The 15,440-nt window shown below is 48.8% G+C and overlaps 1 protein-coding gene across 3 annotated transcripts in view; it reads left to right on the top strand.

Moving 5' to 3' along the window:
* The first annotated feature begins 2,712 nt into the window (after positions 1–2,712).
* Positions 2,713–15,440, top strand: part of TBC1D14 (TBC1 domain family member 14) — an 88,534-nt gene continuing 75,806 nt past the window's right edge. For 2 of the 3 annotated variants that reach the window (XM_080928614.1, XM_080928615.1), the window contains exons 1-2: positions 6,866–7,005; positions 13,011–13,752. In XM_080928614.1, coding sequence (XP_080784740.1) covers positions 6,972–7,005; positions 13,011–13,752 — 776 coding nt within the window. In that variant the 5' untranslated portion in view covers positions 6,866–6,971. Of the gene's footprint in view, positions 2,748–6,865; positions 7,006–13,010; positions 13,753–15,440 lie in introns of those variants that run through there. The other variant, XM_080928613.1, reaches the window with a different exon arrangement.

Here is a 15,440-nt window from a genome sequence, read left to right on the forward strand (position 1 = left end):
TCTTGATTCCAGGGCCCTGTGTTGGGTGGGAAAGCTCCCCGGAGAGCCTTCATCTCCTTCATGTGATTCCTTGACTGTGGGGATAAAGGAAACGGCACAGACGCAGCCGACGGGGTCTTCGTGAGGGGACCCACCCTTCTGGAGGGCAGATAGGTGGTGAGAGATAGGTGGCTGATTTTAGGAGGGTGGCGACACCTGGTGACAACCTGAACAAATCATTTAAGGAGAGAGGACTCTAGATTGGGAAGGGGGGGGGGGGCAGATGCAAGGGTATGCCCAGGAGTCCCGGGGATGTATCTCTATGCACTTGGAGGGGGTGGGCTGGGGGTGGGGGTATGGATGTGGCCTGGTGAACAAAGCCCTGGGGGTAGGAATGGCTTTGGGCTAGCAGGTGGTGGTGGGAGCTGGGCCTTTGTCTCCTCCCACCTCCTCACCTCCATGATGCTTTATGTGGTCCTCCACATGAGATCGGCTTCCTGCACACATCTAAATTGGGGTTTACTCTCCATGGTGGCAGTGGCAGGCAACTGGGTGATGCTTTTAAAAGCAAAGCTGTTTGGAAAATTCCACTTTGGTATGCTGTGACACAGAGTGCCATTCTTAGCTAGAGTCTCTCGAGCCTGCAGGCTTTCAGCATGGTCACTTCCTGGTGAGCATGAAGCTTGGCCACAAGCTTACCTGTACCCATCTTTTCCCTATCCCGACCTGCCCAGGCCATTAGGCAGGGTTGTAGGGGGATCTGTTCCTTCAGCTGTGACTTAATCTTCCTGCCAGTGACTTGGGAAGCACAGGAAATGAATGACCTTGGGTTGTGAGCCAGCCCTGCCTGGATCAGGACTCTCAGGTGGCCTGTAGGTACCACTGGGCTCCTAGAATGGCTAGTTTGTGATGTATTTATAAAAAGATAAGGAGAGGAGGAATATATATGGTGGATGTTTAGTCAGGTGTGGGAGAAGGGGTGCCTCCGAGGGCCCATGCTGAGGCACCCCTTCTCCCTGAGGGACCAGCTACATGACAGTATAGTATAGAATAGAGTTTGTTCAGGGAATGGGGAGGAGAGTTGAGAGGGTAGGAGGGAAGGAGAGAAAGAGAAAGGGAGAGAGAAGAGGAATAGAGGCGGGCCATGAGCATGCGGAGAGAGAGAGTAGGAGGGGAACAAGAAGAGAGGGGGGAAAGGAGAAAAGACAGAGCTGGGGAGCAAGAAGGCAAGAGCAAGAGAGAGTGGATGGGGCAAGCAGCCCCTTTTATAGTGAGTCAGGCACACCTGGTATCTGGGGCAGAGCTTAGACCGTCACCCTGCTTGCTTGGTTCTCACAATGGAGGCCAATGCTGTCAGGCTTTCCGGTAGACCTTTTTCCTGTGCATCCAGCAGGCACAGGGCTGGGCTCAAGGCTCTAGTGTGATGGGTTGAGAGCCTCAATCTCATGGCCTCAGGTGGCTGTGGGGACCCAGCATTGCTTCCTCATGAAACAGCACATGCCACATGGAAGGTTAAAAGTTACAACACATGTGCAGACCCAAGACACTCAGATATGGCCCTCGGTCTGTTTCTTCCTCTCCTCCCCCCTCACTCTTGGACTGGAATTTAGGTCACTGAGCTATCCCCCAACCTCTGTTTTCATTCATCCCCAGGGATGGTGTGCATTTCCTTGGTCATAACCTTGGTCTTGTAAGCCCTTCTTCCTCTGGATTGTGTTCAGATTGTGAAAATATTTAAAAATATTTGAGAGAGTTGTACAGAAGTCAAACCATCACCTAATGTACAATTAAAACAAAAGTGGTGGGGTGTGTTCCTGTAATCCCAGCACTGGGGAGGTAGACGCAGGAGAATCAGGAGTTCAAAGTCATCTTTTTCTAGGTTGCAACCTTGAGGCTAGCATAAACGAAGAACTGTAACCAGGACAAATGAATTTCCTCCTGCATGCCTGTGATGCTCCTAGCCTGATGTGATGGCTCCTGGCTGAGATGTAGTCAGGCTTTAAAGGGGCTTGTTTGTAATTCCTCAGGGTCTGACAACTAGAACAAACCCAAATCATTCCAAGTACTCCAGGTATGAATCCAACAGACACTCTATGCCTTTTGAGGCTCAGGAAACTGAGCTCAGAGATTAGCGAAATGCAGCTCAGTGACTTGGCCTGGAAGGAGACCCTCTTCTCAGTTATAGCTGGATTCTACCTCCTGAATGTTCATAGGCTGTATCTCTGTAATTTTTGCTACTTAAAAGGGAAACGTACAAAAGCTAGGTGTGCTGGCGCACCTTTAATCCATTGGCAGAAGCAGGTGGATCTCTGTGTTCCAGGCTAGAGAAGGATGCTGTCTAGTGAGACCTAAGCGAGTCCATCACACAGCTTTCAAAGTACACTGATGTACCCTGTATATCACCTCCCGAGGCCCGGCCTGCTGGGCTTTGTGTACTGAAATATTAAAGTGAAGACAAAAGTTTGTGAACTACAGTGCTCTAGGTACTAAGCGTAATGACTCAGTGATCAGAAAAGCCCATTTGACAGGTGAAGAGGCTAAGGCTCTACCGGGAGGTACATTCCAAGGTCAAAGATCTGTAACCTGTGCTCAGGTGTACCCTTACCTTCTCCGTGGGCTGTGAAGACTTCCCCCAGCAGTATACTGGACAGGGGCGCCCCATCGATGCGCTCCGCCGCTCGGCTCCCTACGCCTGGACCAGCCCCATGCGCTGCTTCCCCCTCCCTCCGCTTCCCACATCCAAGATGGCCGCGGGCGGAGCCGACCAGGTAAGGGGCCCTTGCCGGGCATCTGTGGTGCCGGTGTGGACACTGTGACTTTCTTAGAGCTTTCCTCGCAGCCCCCGCTTGGGCTTGAGGACAGAAAAGGGTCGGGGACACAACTCCCGAAATCCAAGACGGATACTTGGCAGGCTGAAGGAGCAGCGCTAGTAAATGTCGGGTTCTAAGCTCTATTCTACAGAGCCGCGGCGGGGGGAGGCGAGAGCCCGGGCGGAAGAGTAGCGGAAGATTGGCGGGGGCGTGGCTGGGGAGCGTGAGGGCGTGGCTAGGAAACGCGGGGCGTGACAACGCTCCAGTCCCTCCCTAGGAGTGTGGCTATGGAGAGTCTGAACGGAAGAGCGTAGGGCGTGGCTAGTGAGCTCTGGGGGCGTGTTTATGGAGCACGGGGCGTGGCGGTCCACTTTGAGGCCCGGGGAGCAAGTGTTTGGAGTTGGGTGTTGGGCTGAAGAGGCTCAGCGGAAGAGCAATGGAGCCTTGTGGGGGCGTGGCTATAGAGCGCGGGCGTGGTGGGGGTGGGGCCTAGCGCTAGCTGCTTTTAGCCGCGGGTGGCTGACAAGCACCTGCTGTGGCCGGGCGTCTGCAGTGTCCAGCCTCCTAGCCCAGCAAGTTGCGGGCCCCACGGGGCCTGGGTTGCGGGCCACGGGCTGGGAGATGGCGTTGGAGCTGCGGTAGCTCGGGTACTGAGGGGCTCTTCAGGGTCAAGCTGAGAGGTTGCGGAGGACAGACGCTGACAGCTGCCACCTGCTGCTGTGTGGGCCAGACAGGGCGGCCTGAGAGGGCGGGTTGGGAGGGCTGGTGTCCGGCCGACGTGCGACTGCCCTCGGTCAGAGCTCGTCACGACTTGTTCCTTTTGCAGAACTTGGTGAAAAGTTTTCTGCTTAGATGTGGTGCTGTGAGCCATAGAGGTGTCTGCTCTGCGCACCCTGAGCCAGGGTCCTCCTCAGACCCCTCTCCTGTTCCGATCTCTGTCTTTACTCCCTTTCATACCCTGTGATATTCAGATCTCTGTTCTCACCAAACCCCTCTCCTGTTCAGCCTAGTGCTCTCCAGGCCCCAGGCCCCTGGTGTGTGTCTCTAATCCTCCTAAGACGTTTTTTTTTTCCAAATCTTGGTAAAGTTTTCTCAGACCGGAGGCTGCAACTGGCTCGTCTGATTTTACGGGGCTGTAGGCTCTGAGGGTCGGAGCCTGAATCCTCTTCAGATCTCTGACTGGTTCAGACCTTTGACCCCCTTCAGTCCTTCCTCCTCAGCCCTTTGTTGTGTGTTCGTATCTTCTTCCTCCCCATGGCCAGTTCTTCTCAGACTGCCAAACCTCTTTCTTAAATCTCCTGACCAACTGGGTCCTCTCCCATGTTGGGCCTCCTTACCCTGGTCTCTGGGCTGCAGAAAGTCCTTCAGGGAGGAACCCTAGACCCCACTCTCCTCAGACTTGTTTCCTGGTCCTCCTCAGATCTTCTACTCTTTGGCTGTAGAACCCATTTTTATCTCTAGAGACTCTCAGTATTGGGCATATATATTGGTAGGCTAGAGGAGCAACCTGACTTCTGCTCCAACTCAGGATCTTGTCATCCCTTCCTGGGCTTGACTAGATTTCCAGAGGGTGCTAGCCAGCACAGACTTCCGATGGAGTCCCAGTGAGGCCGAGAATGTCAGATGAAACTCCTCTGTCTGAAAGTAACATAGATGGGATCTTTTTCTTCCAGGAGGAATTAAGAAATTTGCTCTGTAAGAGTCTGTGCGCTATTGCAGCTTGTCTCTTCCGGAGGCTCTGGCTATTCTGTGCTTATTTCATGACCTCTGGCTGAGGAGGGAGTCCTGGTGTTTGGAGGGTGGGGTTGCCTGTGGCTGTTGGTAGCGCTGCTAAAGGGACCTGGCTAACCTTTGTATCAGTCTTGGCACACCTAATGTGCCAGTGCCAAACTAAGTCTCGGGCCTGGTACTGCCTCCCCTGCCGCCAGCTCCTTCCCTGCTTTTCTCTGTTGTATGGGTTTGACCCGTTGAGATCTGAGCTCCATGGTCCTGATGAGATCCAGCTGTAATGTGAACCTGCCCTATACCTGCTGCTTAGGGTTATCGGGTGCACTCTTCCAGAGCACTAAGAGAAGGAGGCGGTACTGTGGGAGATGAGGTGAGAGACACAGAGGTAAAATGCAGGCTGAGACTGGCGTATCATAAGACCAGGCTCCGCTCACCCTGCTGTCCTTCCTCAGTGGCTCCGGCTGGCCCTTGTGTGTGTTTGTTTAGCACCATTCTTGCATGAGTTAGGCTTGCTTTCTATTGATCTTGAAGGATCAGAGATTCTTAACTTCATGTTCCCAGCCTTAGCAGTGAGTATTTTTGCCACGTGTTGTGGGGTCTTGAGACCTTGGAGAGGATTTGTCAGAACAAGCATTTATATATAAAAAGAATTCAGGAAATTGTGTATGTATTGTCTCCTGATGTTTGCTTTAGGACTAGATATAAAGTAAATGTCTTAGGCCAAGAATGTTGAAACTTTTTGACCATTGAGCTAGAAGACTCTCAGGAGTAGGTAAATTTGGGTAATTTCATTTTTCCTTGGGAAAATCGAGGCTCAGCGTTCAGTCAGTGCCAGTGCCACACACACACTTGAGGAGAGATGCTAGCAGCAGGAAGAAGCCCTGTGTACACAGAGTGGCTGTGTCTGGGCTTTGTAATGCAAAAGTGTTAAAATAGTGGGCCTGAGCTGGCTGTCCATCTTGTGCTGAGAAGAAGAACACTAGCCAAGATCTTCTGAGGCTTAGCTTATGCCAGACATGGTTCTAAAAGCATCATGTGACTTTCTTCCCCTAATCTTTCTATCTGCCTGATAAGGTTAAGGTTACTATTGACTTCATTTTGCAGTGAAATAGAAGTACATGAAGTTAAACTAAACCAAGGTTACATACACATTTGGCAAGTGGAGGAGCTGGGATTTGAATCCAGGTAGTCTGTTCCAGAATCTATAGCTCCTCCCACCCTACTTATTTTAAAACTACCTTAAAATTACATTTATTATTTATTTGTGTACAGGTCAGAGGACACTTTCTAGTCAGGTCTCTCCTTTAACTTGTGGGTCCTAAGGATTGAACTCAGGTCATTAGTCTTGGCAGCAAGCGCCTTACAAACTGAGCCATTACTAGGGCCTTAAAAAGGTTTATCCATTTTTACTGTTGTGCTTATGTGATGTGTGTGTGGTTGAGCATGCCTATGCTGCATGTGGAGGTTGGAGGAGAATTTGGAGATTGGAGGACAGCTTTTGGAGTTAGTTTTCTCTTTGTACCTTTATGAGAGTTCCAGGGATGAAATTTAGGTTGCTAGGCTTGTGCAAGAAGCGCCTTTGCCCACTCAACTGTCTCTATTTTTTAAGGTTTTGGGGGCTGGAGAGATGGCTCAGCATTTATGAGCACTGGCTGCTCTTCCAGAGGGCCCAGGTTCAATTCCTAACACCCACATGGCAGTTCATCTGTGTAACTCCAGTCCAGGGGACCTGGTGCTCTCTTTTGACCTTAGTAGGTAACAGGCACTGTAGTGTCAGATACAGTAATGTTTAAAGTTCATTTCTATTAGCATTTACCATGTAAAATAGGAAAAATTGTTAAGTTTTACTTACTGATTATCACAAAGTTGAGGTCTTGTATTTTTAAGTATCCCAGCAGGCCTTGTGTGGGGCACTGGTATGAATCCATACCTTCCCTTGAGCAACTTGGAGCAAGTTGCTTTCTTTACATTTCAGTGTCTACAGCGTACTTAGCATACTTGTGACGAGGTGGCCTGGCCCCTCACATGTCCAGCACGTGGTAAGTGCGCAGAGTGGTCTCTTCTGTTAGGAACTAAGCACCCTTTACTCCCAGTGCTCTGAAGGAGAGGCAGGCAGAGCTCTGTGAGCTCCAGGCCATCTAGGGCTACTCACTAAAGAGACTCTCTCAAACAAAAAAATTAAGGAGTTTTAATTACGTCGCCTTTGTGCAGTGGTTCTGCATAGCTTCCTGATCCATGACTACTTCACAGTGTCTGTTTAGTCATTAAACGCGACTGAAACATTTGAGAGGGGAAGGAACATTCCATATATTCTGTCCTTAATTTAAAGAGTCTCATGTCGGCCTTTTAATCATAGCACCTATGGCCGGTGTAAGTTAAGTGTCTTCCTTTAGGGCTTTCAGGGAGCCTTTGGGATCCTCAGCCGTTTGAAGTCTGGTATGCAGAAATATACAGATGAAATGGTTCACCCAGGATGTGAGAACTTCAGGTAAGTTGCCATTCACCCTCCAGAGGGATGCATGAGTTTAGGAAATTGTCCTAGGACTGCTTTTGCCCTAAAAATAGCCCATCTAAAAAGAAAGAACGTTTACAATCGACATTCCACACAGTGGCAGTCCAGAGCGTGAGCAGTGGGCTGCCTCCCACTTTTGAGTCAGATCCAGGTTAGCCCAGCTTGGCTTCTTTCTTAGCCCTGGCTCTTAGACTGCAGCTGAGGTTTGCTGGCACTTATCTAAGCAGATGGGTGTGAAGATTGCACACCTGACAGGCTCTGTGCTCCTGGTAGGCGGTTGCTCCTGTAAACTGGTGTAATGCTCTAGCACCTGAGACCTAGGATTCTCCTGGTCCCTTTGACCTTCTGACTTAAAGAGACTTAAAGACTTAAAGAGGACTTAAAGAGAGATTCTCCCCCGCCTGGTTACTTCCCGTGGCGCTCTCTGTAGTGCTGGGGAATTCACTCAAGCAAAATGTATCTGTGGGACTCTGGTGTTAGAGTCCTGTCCTGAGCTTAAGTTTGTCCTAAACACCCTGTTCGGGCTGAGATGCCGTGGAACTGGTGGAACCACTGCTCCTGTGAAAAAGCAGAAGGCCTCATCAGAACCCTTGCTGTTAAACATGGGGCATCCCAAGAGGCTTTCTCAAGAATGTTGTGGGTGCTAGGTACAGAGACTTGTGGGGCCTGTTTAACTTAGAACAGCCTGGTGTGCATTAACTGGTAGCTATGCCTGTGGAAGGTGTTATAGGTAATCCTGCTCTCCTGATACTGACTGATATATGTGCCCTCAGGCGTGGCTAAGTAGGAACAAGCTTTGGGTGTTTTGCCCTTAAAATAAGGACCTGGAAATCAGGTAGAACTGGGCTGAGGGGAGACATGGCAGCTAAGGTGAGTGTACTGCCCTGTCCTTTTATGGTCAGAGAATACAACAATATTCCTTTGCTGGTGGTGCCATGAATCCACTTTCTCCAAGATGGAGCTGGGTCAAGAAGGGCTGCTTGGGCTCATGTCCTTTGGGTGGGGGCAGTCCCCAGGAATGGTGCTGGGGCAGTTTGCTCTTCTGCAGCCATCAGGGAGGGGATTTCCCTTCCTAAAAACAAAACTAATCATTTGGTCCGTGTTTCAAAATGGCTGTGTGTGTGCGTGTGTGTGTGTGTGTGTGTGTGTGTGTGTGTGTGTGTGTGTAGATTCTGGCCATGTCCTAGGTCTTGGATTTTTGTCAAGTGGTTGCGGTTGGATTGCTGTATTAGACTGTCACATAGCCCTGTCCACTTTACTAGTAGAGCTTGGGTCTCTCTTCTTTGTTACTTGTTTTACACAAAGAACTGCCTTATGGGGTGGGTTTGGGCTGTTCCAGAACCTCAGGCAGTTTCCTCTTTGCTTCCTGCAGAACACATGAAAGTCATGTGGTCTTGCTATGTGTTAAAAAACTGCCTTCCTCATATGCCTGCTTCATATCTCTGCCTCTGATCCGGAAAGTGGTGACTAATCACCATTTACCCTGCATTCTGTCCCTCTCCTGGCAGTGTGCGCCTTCCTCCCCAAATGGACTCAGTTCGTGCCTTAGTCTGCCCAGGTTAGAGTCCTGCTGTTAGGCACATTGTGTTGCTCTGACGTCGATGTCAGAAAATGCCTATCAACGTTGATGGTGGTTCCCATCATCAGTTAGACACATAACCTGTTGTACTGAGTGGACTGTCCAGTTGCAGTGTCGGGTATGTACACACGTTTCCAGGACTCAGTGGGATTTTCCTACTTGTATTGCTTCTGTTAGTACTGCCTTTTTGTTAGAATATAACCCAGATTTCAGTTGAATGCTCATGGATGGAGCTGTCTGGGAAACCTGCCCACTTGAGGCTGTTAGTAATTAATTCAGCACATACATAAAAAAAAATCCTTAATCTGTGGTAGATGCTGAAGTCCAGAAATGAGTAGAACTGTTCCTGCCTGAAGTTTGGGATCTGGCGACAAGACACAGAAGAACAGTTACAAATCTCATCATTTTAGGTGGGGTGTGACAGAAGAGCCTAGAATGAGCTTTATAGCTCCCTGAAGGAGCGGGGGAGGGGCATAATGGGAGCTTCCATGCCACAGATTGCTAGAGCCCAAAGCCCCTGCTGACCTTGCTGGGCCGGAGCTCCTTGCTCACTACAGTGGACCCAGTTGTGCTGCTTGTTGAAAGGTGGGAGAAGGCAGAGGTGGGAGGGGCTTTGTATGTGCTTAGTATGGGGAATTCGGGCTCAGTCTGTGCTTAGAAAGCATGTGACTTGGAGACAGGCCACCTTCTTCAGGCCAACTTCCAAAGATCACCCTACAGCCTTGTCTCAGAAGCATGTGCTTTGTTTGTGCAACCTCCCCCTTATTGGGGCACTGGCCTGGAGTGTGGCCTCTGGTTTTATGGCATTGGTAGCACCAGGTGGAAGGGCTCAAGGACCAGGTGGCCTTAGCCCTCTGCAGAAGTTGGTTCTAGAGTATAGTTTTAGTTAGGATTACCACTGCTGTGACAAAACACCAGGACCAAAAAGCAAGTTGGGGAGGAAAGGGTTTACTCAGCTTACTCGAACTAAAACAAGGTCAGAACCTGGAGGCAGGAACTGATGCAGGGGGGGTTGTTTTTGGTCTGCTCCCCTTTGCTTGCTCAGCCTGTTTTCTTTTAGAACCCAGGACCACCACCCACAATGGGCTGGGCCCTCCCTTGTTAATCACTAAGTAAGAAAATGCCCTACGGGGGTGGGGGGGGCTGGAGAGATGGCTCAGAGGTTAAGAGCACTGACTGCTCTTCCAGAGGTCCTGAGTTCAAATCCCAGCAACCACATGGTGGCTCACAACCATCTGTAATGAGATCTGATGCCCTATTCTGGTGTGTATCTGAAGACAGATACAGTGTATGCATATAAAACAAACAAATCTTTAAAAAAAAGGAAGAAAAAGAAAGAAAGAAAATGCCCTACAGTTAGATCTTATGGAGGCTTTCTCAATTGAGAGTCTCTCCTTTCAGATAGCACAAATATGCTGCAAGCCAGAGCACTCTTCCCTTTTGGGCTTATTTCCTCAAAGACAGACACCCTGCACCCGAGACTTAATGAATCACCAGAGGCCTCAGAGTTCTGGCTTTTCCCCGAAAGAGGCCCCAGAGACAGGGAGCACCATGGCTCTGGCTCACAGCCCTACTTTCTTCCCCACTTCTTGACTAGGTTTGGAGGAGGGTCCTTGGAATAATTCTATGAATGAGGTGCCGTTGTCTGAATAAGATGGCTTCTCATTCCACAGACAACACTAGCTAGGTGCCTTGTGTTTGCCCAGGCACTGACTGTCGTGCAGTCTTTAGACTCTTGTTTACTGTTGAACTACATTTCCTTCAGACACTTCCAGACCCAGCTAGAAAACAAGGAAATATGACTGTGGAGTACCTGTGAGGTCTGGTGTCTGGCTTCACCACACCTCCTTGTTTCTTTTATCTTCAGACCAACCTGTAGTCTAGTTAACGTTCACTGCTGGGGAGGCCGGAAGTTGAGGCTCAGAAGGGTTAAGCACCTCTCCTGAGGTCACCCATCTGCTAAGTGGCAGAGCCAGAATTTTAGTTGTAAAGATTTCCTCTTCCAGACCGAGGCCTTGTGCCAGTTTGATCTGCTGGAGTCTGATGGTGTTTTGATATATAGTAACCTTTGCCTTTGTCAAAGATTAGCTCTCAACTATGTGATAACATGTTTCTTCTTTTACTCTTGCCTTAATTTAAAAAGAGTGCAACTTCCAATTTGTGTGTATTTGAATCTACTTGTATCTTTTTGTGATTCTTGTTTCTTAACAATTAGCTAGGTTTTCTCACAGCAGGGAACACAGATGGTGTGTGATGTCCTTGAGGGACACATGGCTGCTGGACCCAAGGTGGAGGTCAGGGTGAGCCATGCAAATTAAAATGTGCTAACACCTGCTGAAGGGGATACTCAACTCCCTGAGAATGTATTGAGTTTTTGTTTGTAGGCTTAAAAACTTTTTCAGCCCTTACATAATTTTGTTTTCTGTAACAAACTAAATTTGCCTGAGTTTTTCTCATGTCATGGCCCACTGTGGTTCTAACTTGTAAGAAAAATGGGTTATTAGTCAGAACAACTCTGGAGTTAAATGAACCGTACTTGCGGGATCCTAGTTTTCTGTGGCTCCGGTTATTTCTGAATTCTGCCTTTCCATTCACTCCCTCCTGTTTCCATTTTTGCTCTTTGCGGTACTGCCTGGCTTCTTCAGTCTCTGGGAGGAAGAGATTACCTCCCTTCCCGTTTTCTGCTTTTAATCGGTTTGCTTCTGCTGCGCTTAAGGCGCTTGGCTTCCTGAGGGCGGCAAGAGGCTTCTTGTAGAAACTAGGCTAACACCTTAGCAAGTGAACTTCTGTGTCTGCTGTGCCTTGGAGTCTTCAGCCACTTCTTGTCTGATGAAAGCAGCTGCTCCTCTGGGGCCGGGTGCCCGTTCATTGCTTTCTTTGGTACTTAATTTCCCCAAGGTTGTCTGTAGTGGAGCTGGGGTTACAGTCTGGAAGTGGCTGGAGTCTGGTCCTTAGATTCTACTCTGTGGTCAGGTTAGGGTTTACCCAGCTCTAGTTTTGATGTTTTAAGAGAAAACAAGAGGTTACTTTTCACAGGTGAGGATGACTGTGCTAGGAGCCACGTTCTTCAGACTGGAATGTTCTTCTGCCTCTGCCAGAGAATTGTGGGCATGGCCTTTGAGGTGTGTGTGGCCAGAGCTTTAGAGTCTTCCCTCAAGTCCTGGCTTTTGCTTTTCTATTATTAACATATCTTCACTGAACTAACCTCCTACCCTGCATTTAAGGAGCCTGTTCCAAGCCATTTAAAACTAGGTATGGCCTTCCCTCTAACCCCAAATCCTACCTCTCTAGCTAAGTCTGATCTTGGACTATTCTGTTGTGAAGGAGAAGCGTGCCCTGTCTTGGGCTTGAGTGAGCATGGTAATGCTGTGGAAAGGAGTGGCCAGTTTGCCTGGGCAGTCTTACTGCAGATGGCATGTTTGTAAGTGTATAACTCACTTTGCCGTTTTTCTGTCCTAATGGAGTTAACTTGGTTTTAATGCTGTTTCACAGTGACTAGGATTAAACCCCATGGCTTTGCTCATTCTAGCCAAGTAGCACTCCTAAGCAGTATTCTCAGTTCAATCTTTAGGTCAGAAGTATTCTATTCATAGTTTGCCCCCTGTGTTGTCTTTGTACCACTGTTACCGAAGGCCTGAGACAAGCCACTTGTAGAAATGCAAAGCTTATTTCAGTCCATGGTTTGAGAGAGTTCTTCAATCCATGGTATTGTGGCCTTGCTGCTTTGGCCCAGGGGAGTACAGAATGTCATGATAGGAGCAGGTGACAGAAGAATCTTGATTGGCTCATGGCACCCAGGAAACAGGATAATCTAACTTTATCCAGCCTCCTAAAGGCTCCACTTCTAGTTGCACGGCAGCCTTGGGATAAAATCTTCAACCTATGGGCATACAAGATCCAGAGTGTAGCCTATTCCCACAAGAAAATGTCTTTCCCGCCTGGCACAGAGGTTTTACCTCCATTCTGGATGCCAGAGATGTGACTGGGGTGGGCAAGCTGATGCTGAAATGGATTGTTTTCTCTAGATGACCTCTGTGTGGGTTATTGTCCTGCTAGTTTATGTCATGAGAGTGTGTTCAAGTTTTTTTCCTCAGAGCTTCAACTAGAACTTGAGTGTATAGGACTTTTTTTTTTTTTTTTTTTTTTTTTTTTTTTTTTTTTAAGAAAAAATTCTTTTTGACATGGGTATCATGAGGGCTGGTCTCAGATTCACAAGCTTCTTGCTTCCATCACCCAGTACTGGTTTTACTAGTGTGTGCCACCACATCCATCTTTTTCTTTCAAAGGCACCCATTAAAACAGGACTATCTAGACTTTGGAGCTCTGTGTTCAAAGATGTCTGAGGAATGGCATCTTTGGATTTATATATACTTTTTAAATTTCCATATCTGCATTTCTCTAGTTTCTTCTTGGACCAAGATGACTGATGGAAACCATTCCACCTCTATGAATGGTGTAGCATTGATGAGCATTCTAGATGGTCGGCCAGGAGATTCCCTTCAGGACCTGCAACACCTTAGTATCAAGACGGCGCCCAGATCCCTTTCAGTGCCTGACTATGGACCTACACTAAAACACGGTGCTTTGGAAGACCGACACAGCCTTCAGTCAGTGGACTCGGGCATTCCTACCCTGGAGATTGGCAACCCAGAGCCTGTTCCCTGCAGTGTGGTCCATGTGAAGAGAAAGCAGTCTGAGTCAGAGATCATCCCAGAGCGGGCCTTCCAGAGCTCCTGCCCCTTGCCATCCTCTACACCCTCAGCTCCCACCTTCAGCGAACGGGAGCAGGTTGTGCGGAAGTCTTCCACATTTCCCAGGACAGGCTATGACTCAGTGAAACTTTACAGCCCCACCTCCAAAGCCTTGAACCGAAGTGACAATGTCTCTGTCTGCAGTGTGTCTAGTCTTGGCACAGAGCTATCAACTACACTGTCGGTCAGCAGTGAGGACATCTTGGACCTCATGGTCACGAGCAGTTCCAGCGCCATTGTGACCCTGGAGAACGATGATGACCCACAGTTTACTGACGTCACCCTGAGCTCTATCAAGGAAACCAGTGACTTACACCAGCAGGATTGTGTTGCTGAGACTGAGGAGGGGAGGAAATTGAAACTATTGCAACCATTCAGTCACTTCTTTACAAGGTAACACCTTTGCTATTTGGAGCCCTTGTGTCTCCTTGTGTAACTGTATGTTTCTCCTGTGCATTGTTAATGAGAGCTGTGACCTACAGACAACTGTGCCTTTTCCAGGTGCCTCAGTACCGAGGATGAGTGTGTGGCCAGGTCTGCTGCTGACTCAGCTGTTTGGCTTCTCACTGCCATCTCCCCTTCTGTGTCCTTGACTCACGTGAATAGTCTTCGTTGCTTGTTGGTCTCCTGCCTTGTGAGGGTGGGGTCACCCACAGGCCCTTAGTGCCCTTACTTTGTCATTCACTAGTTACACTAATTCACTAAGAAACTAATGGTTTCTTAGGGCAGGCAAAAGGGTCCTGTTGAGATTGGCACCAGTATCAGCAACTCCGTCTTTAACACTGTATGTATTGACCGACACTGGGGCTGGCATCTCCAAATGCTTCAGTCATGCCGCCAGTGTACCTGTCTGGGCCTTTTCATGTGTTCTGGCCCCGGCCTTCCTGTTGAGGGCATGTTCCTTGGCTGCCCTGCAGTCACACAGTTTCTTACTGTGTTGATCCTGACATGTGTACCCTTCCTGTGATGCCTTGTCACCCAGGTCCCCAACAAGCCTTCTGGGCTTCCTGTGTGTCCCTTAGTGCACTGTGAGAAGTATTGCTTCCATTTCTTCCTCGTTTGTGATTTTATGCTTCTGTTCAGCAAGAGTCTGTCTAAGGCTCTGTTCTAGGCAGGTCATAAAGAAGTCACAGGGTGATAGACATGATCTTAGGTCACCATGGAGGGTGAATTTATAATATGGGGTTGGTGTACCCCCACCAGTCAGTCACAGAAACTGAGGTTCTTTAACAAGGGTGCTGGTCCATGGATTATATATTTAGAATTGTAATCTGCCCTGTATTTGTTCTTTGGAGGCTTCTGGGCTATAACTTGGTAAATAAAAACATATGGCACATGTTTCTGGCAAGTCAGTGTTGACTTTGCAATATTTGGTATGATGTACTGTCTAGAGTTAATCAGAGACATCTGGGTCTGGGGCCATGTAGTATCTTAGGGTTCCCCAGTCGCTTCATCAGGCAAATGTGGAGTATTCCCAGTCTGCCTAAGGCCAGTCCTGGTGAGCTGGTCTTCACATGGCATGCAGTTTTCTGGGGACATCTTTGTTCTTGATGTGCCTGCTGAAGGTACCCTGCACCTCCAGTGGAATCCTGGGCACAGAACTTGTTCTTCAGTGATTGCTGTCTGGAGCCCTTGTGTGTTAGAATCTTTCTGAGTCCTTCCATGCAGCAGTGCTGGGGTCTCATCAGTGTAGCTGGCTGGATCCTGTTATTTAGATGAGTGTTTGCAGTTTTCCATGTTGATGAATGCCAGAGTGCCTTACATATGGCTCCTCAGATCAATCTCAGAGGGGAAGAGCTTGCCTAGGACACAGGTTTTCATAGTCACCTAGGAGACAGGGATTCTTAGCAAACCTGGAAACTCCTTTTTGACATAGAGGTGCCTGGGAAGTAGCACAGTGGGAACAGCTTGGTTCACTGGTCGGTCACATCCTAGCTATGTGACCTTGAGCTTCACTCACTTTCTCTGAGGTTTCTGAATCTCTGGCAGAGTGCCGAGGAGGGCCATGGGTGCCTGGTGTGTTGTTGGCTTTGCTTCACTAACCTCTGTTGTCCCCGTCATCACGGTGTTTGCTGTCTCTG

Source organism: Micromys minutus (genome assembly GCF_963924665.1).
Source record: "Micromys minutus genome assembly, chromosome: 1".
Lineage (NCBI taxonomy): Eukaryota > Metazoa > Chordata > Mammalia > Rodentia > Muridae > Micromys > Micromys minutus.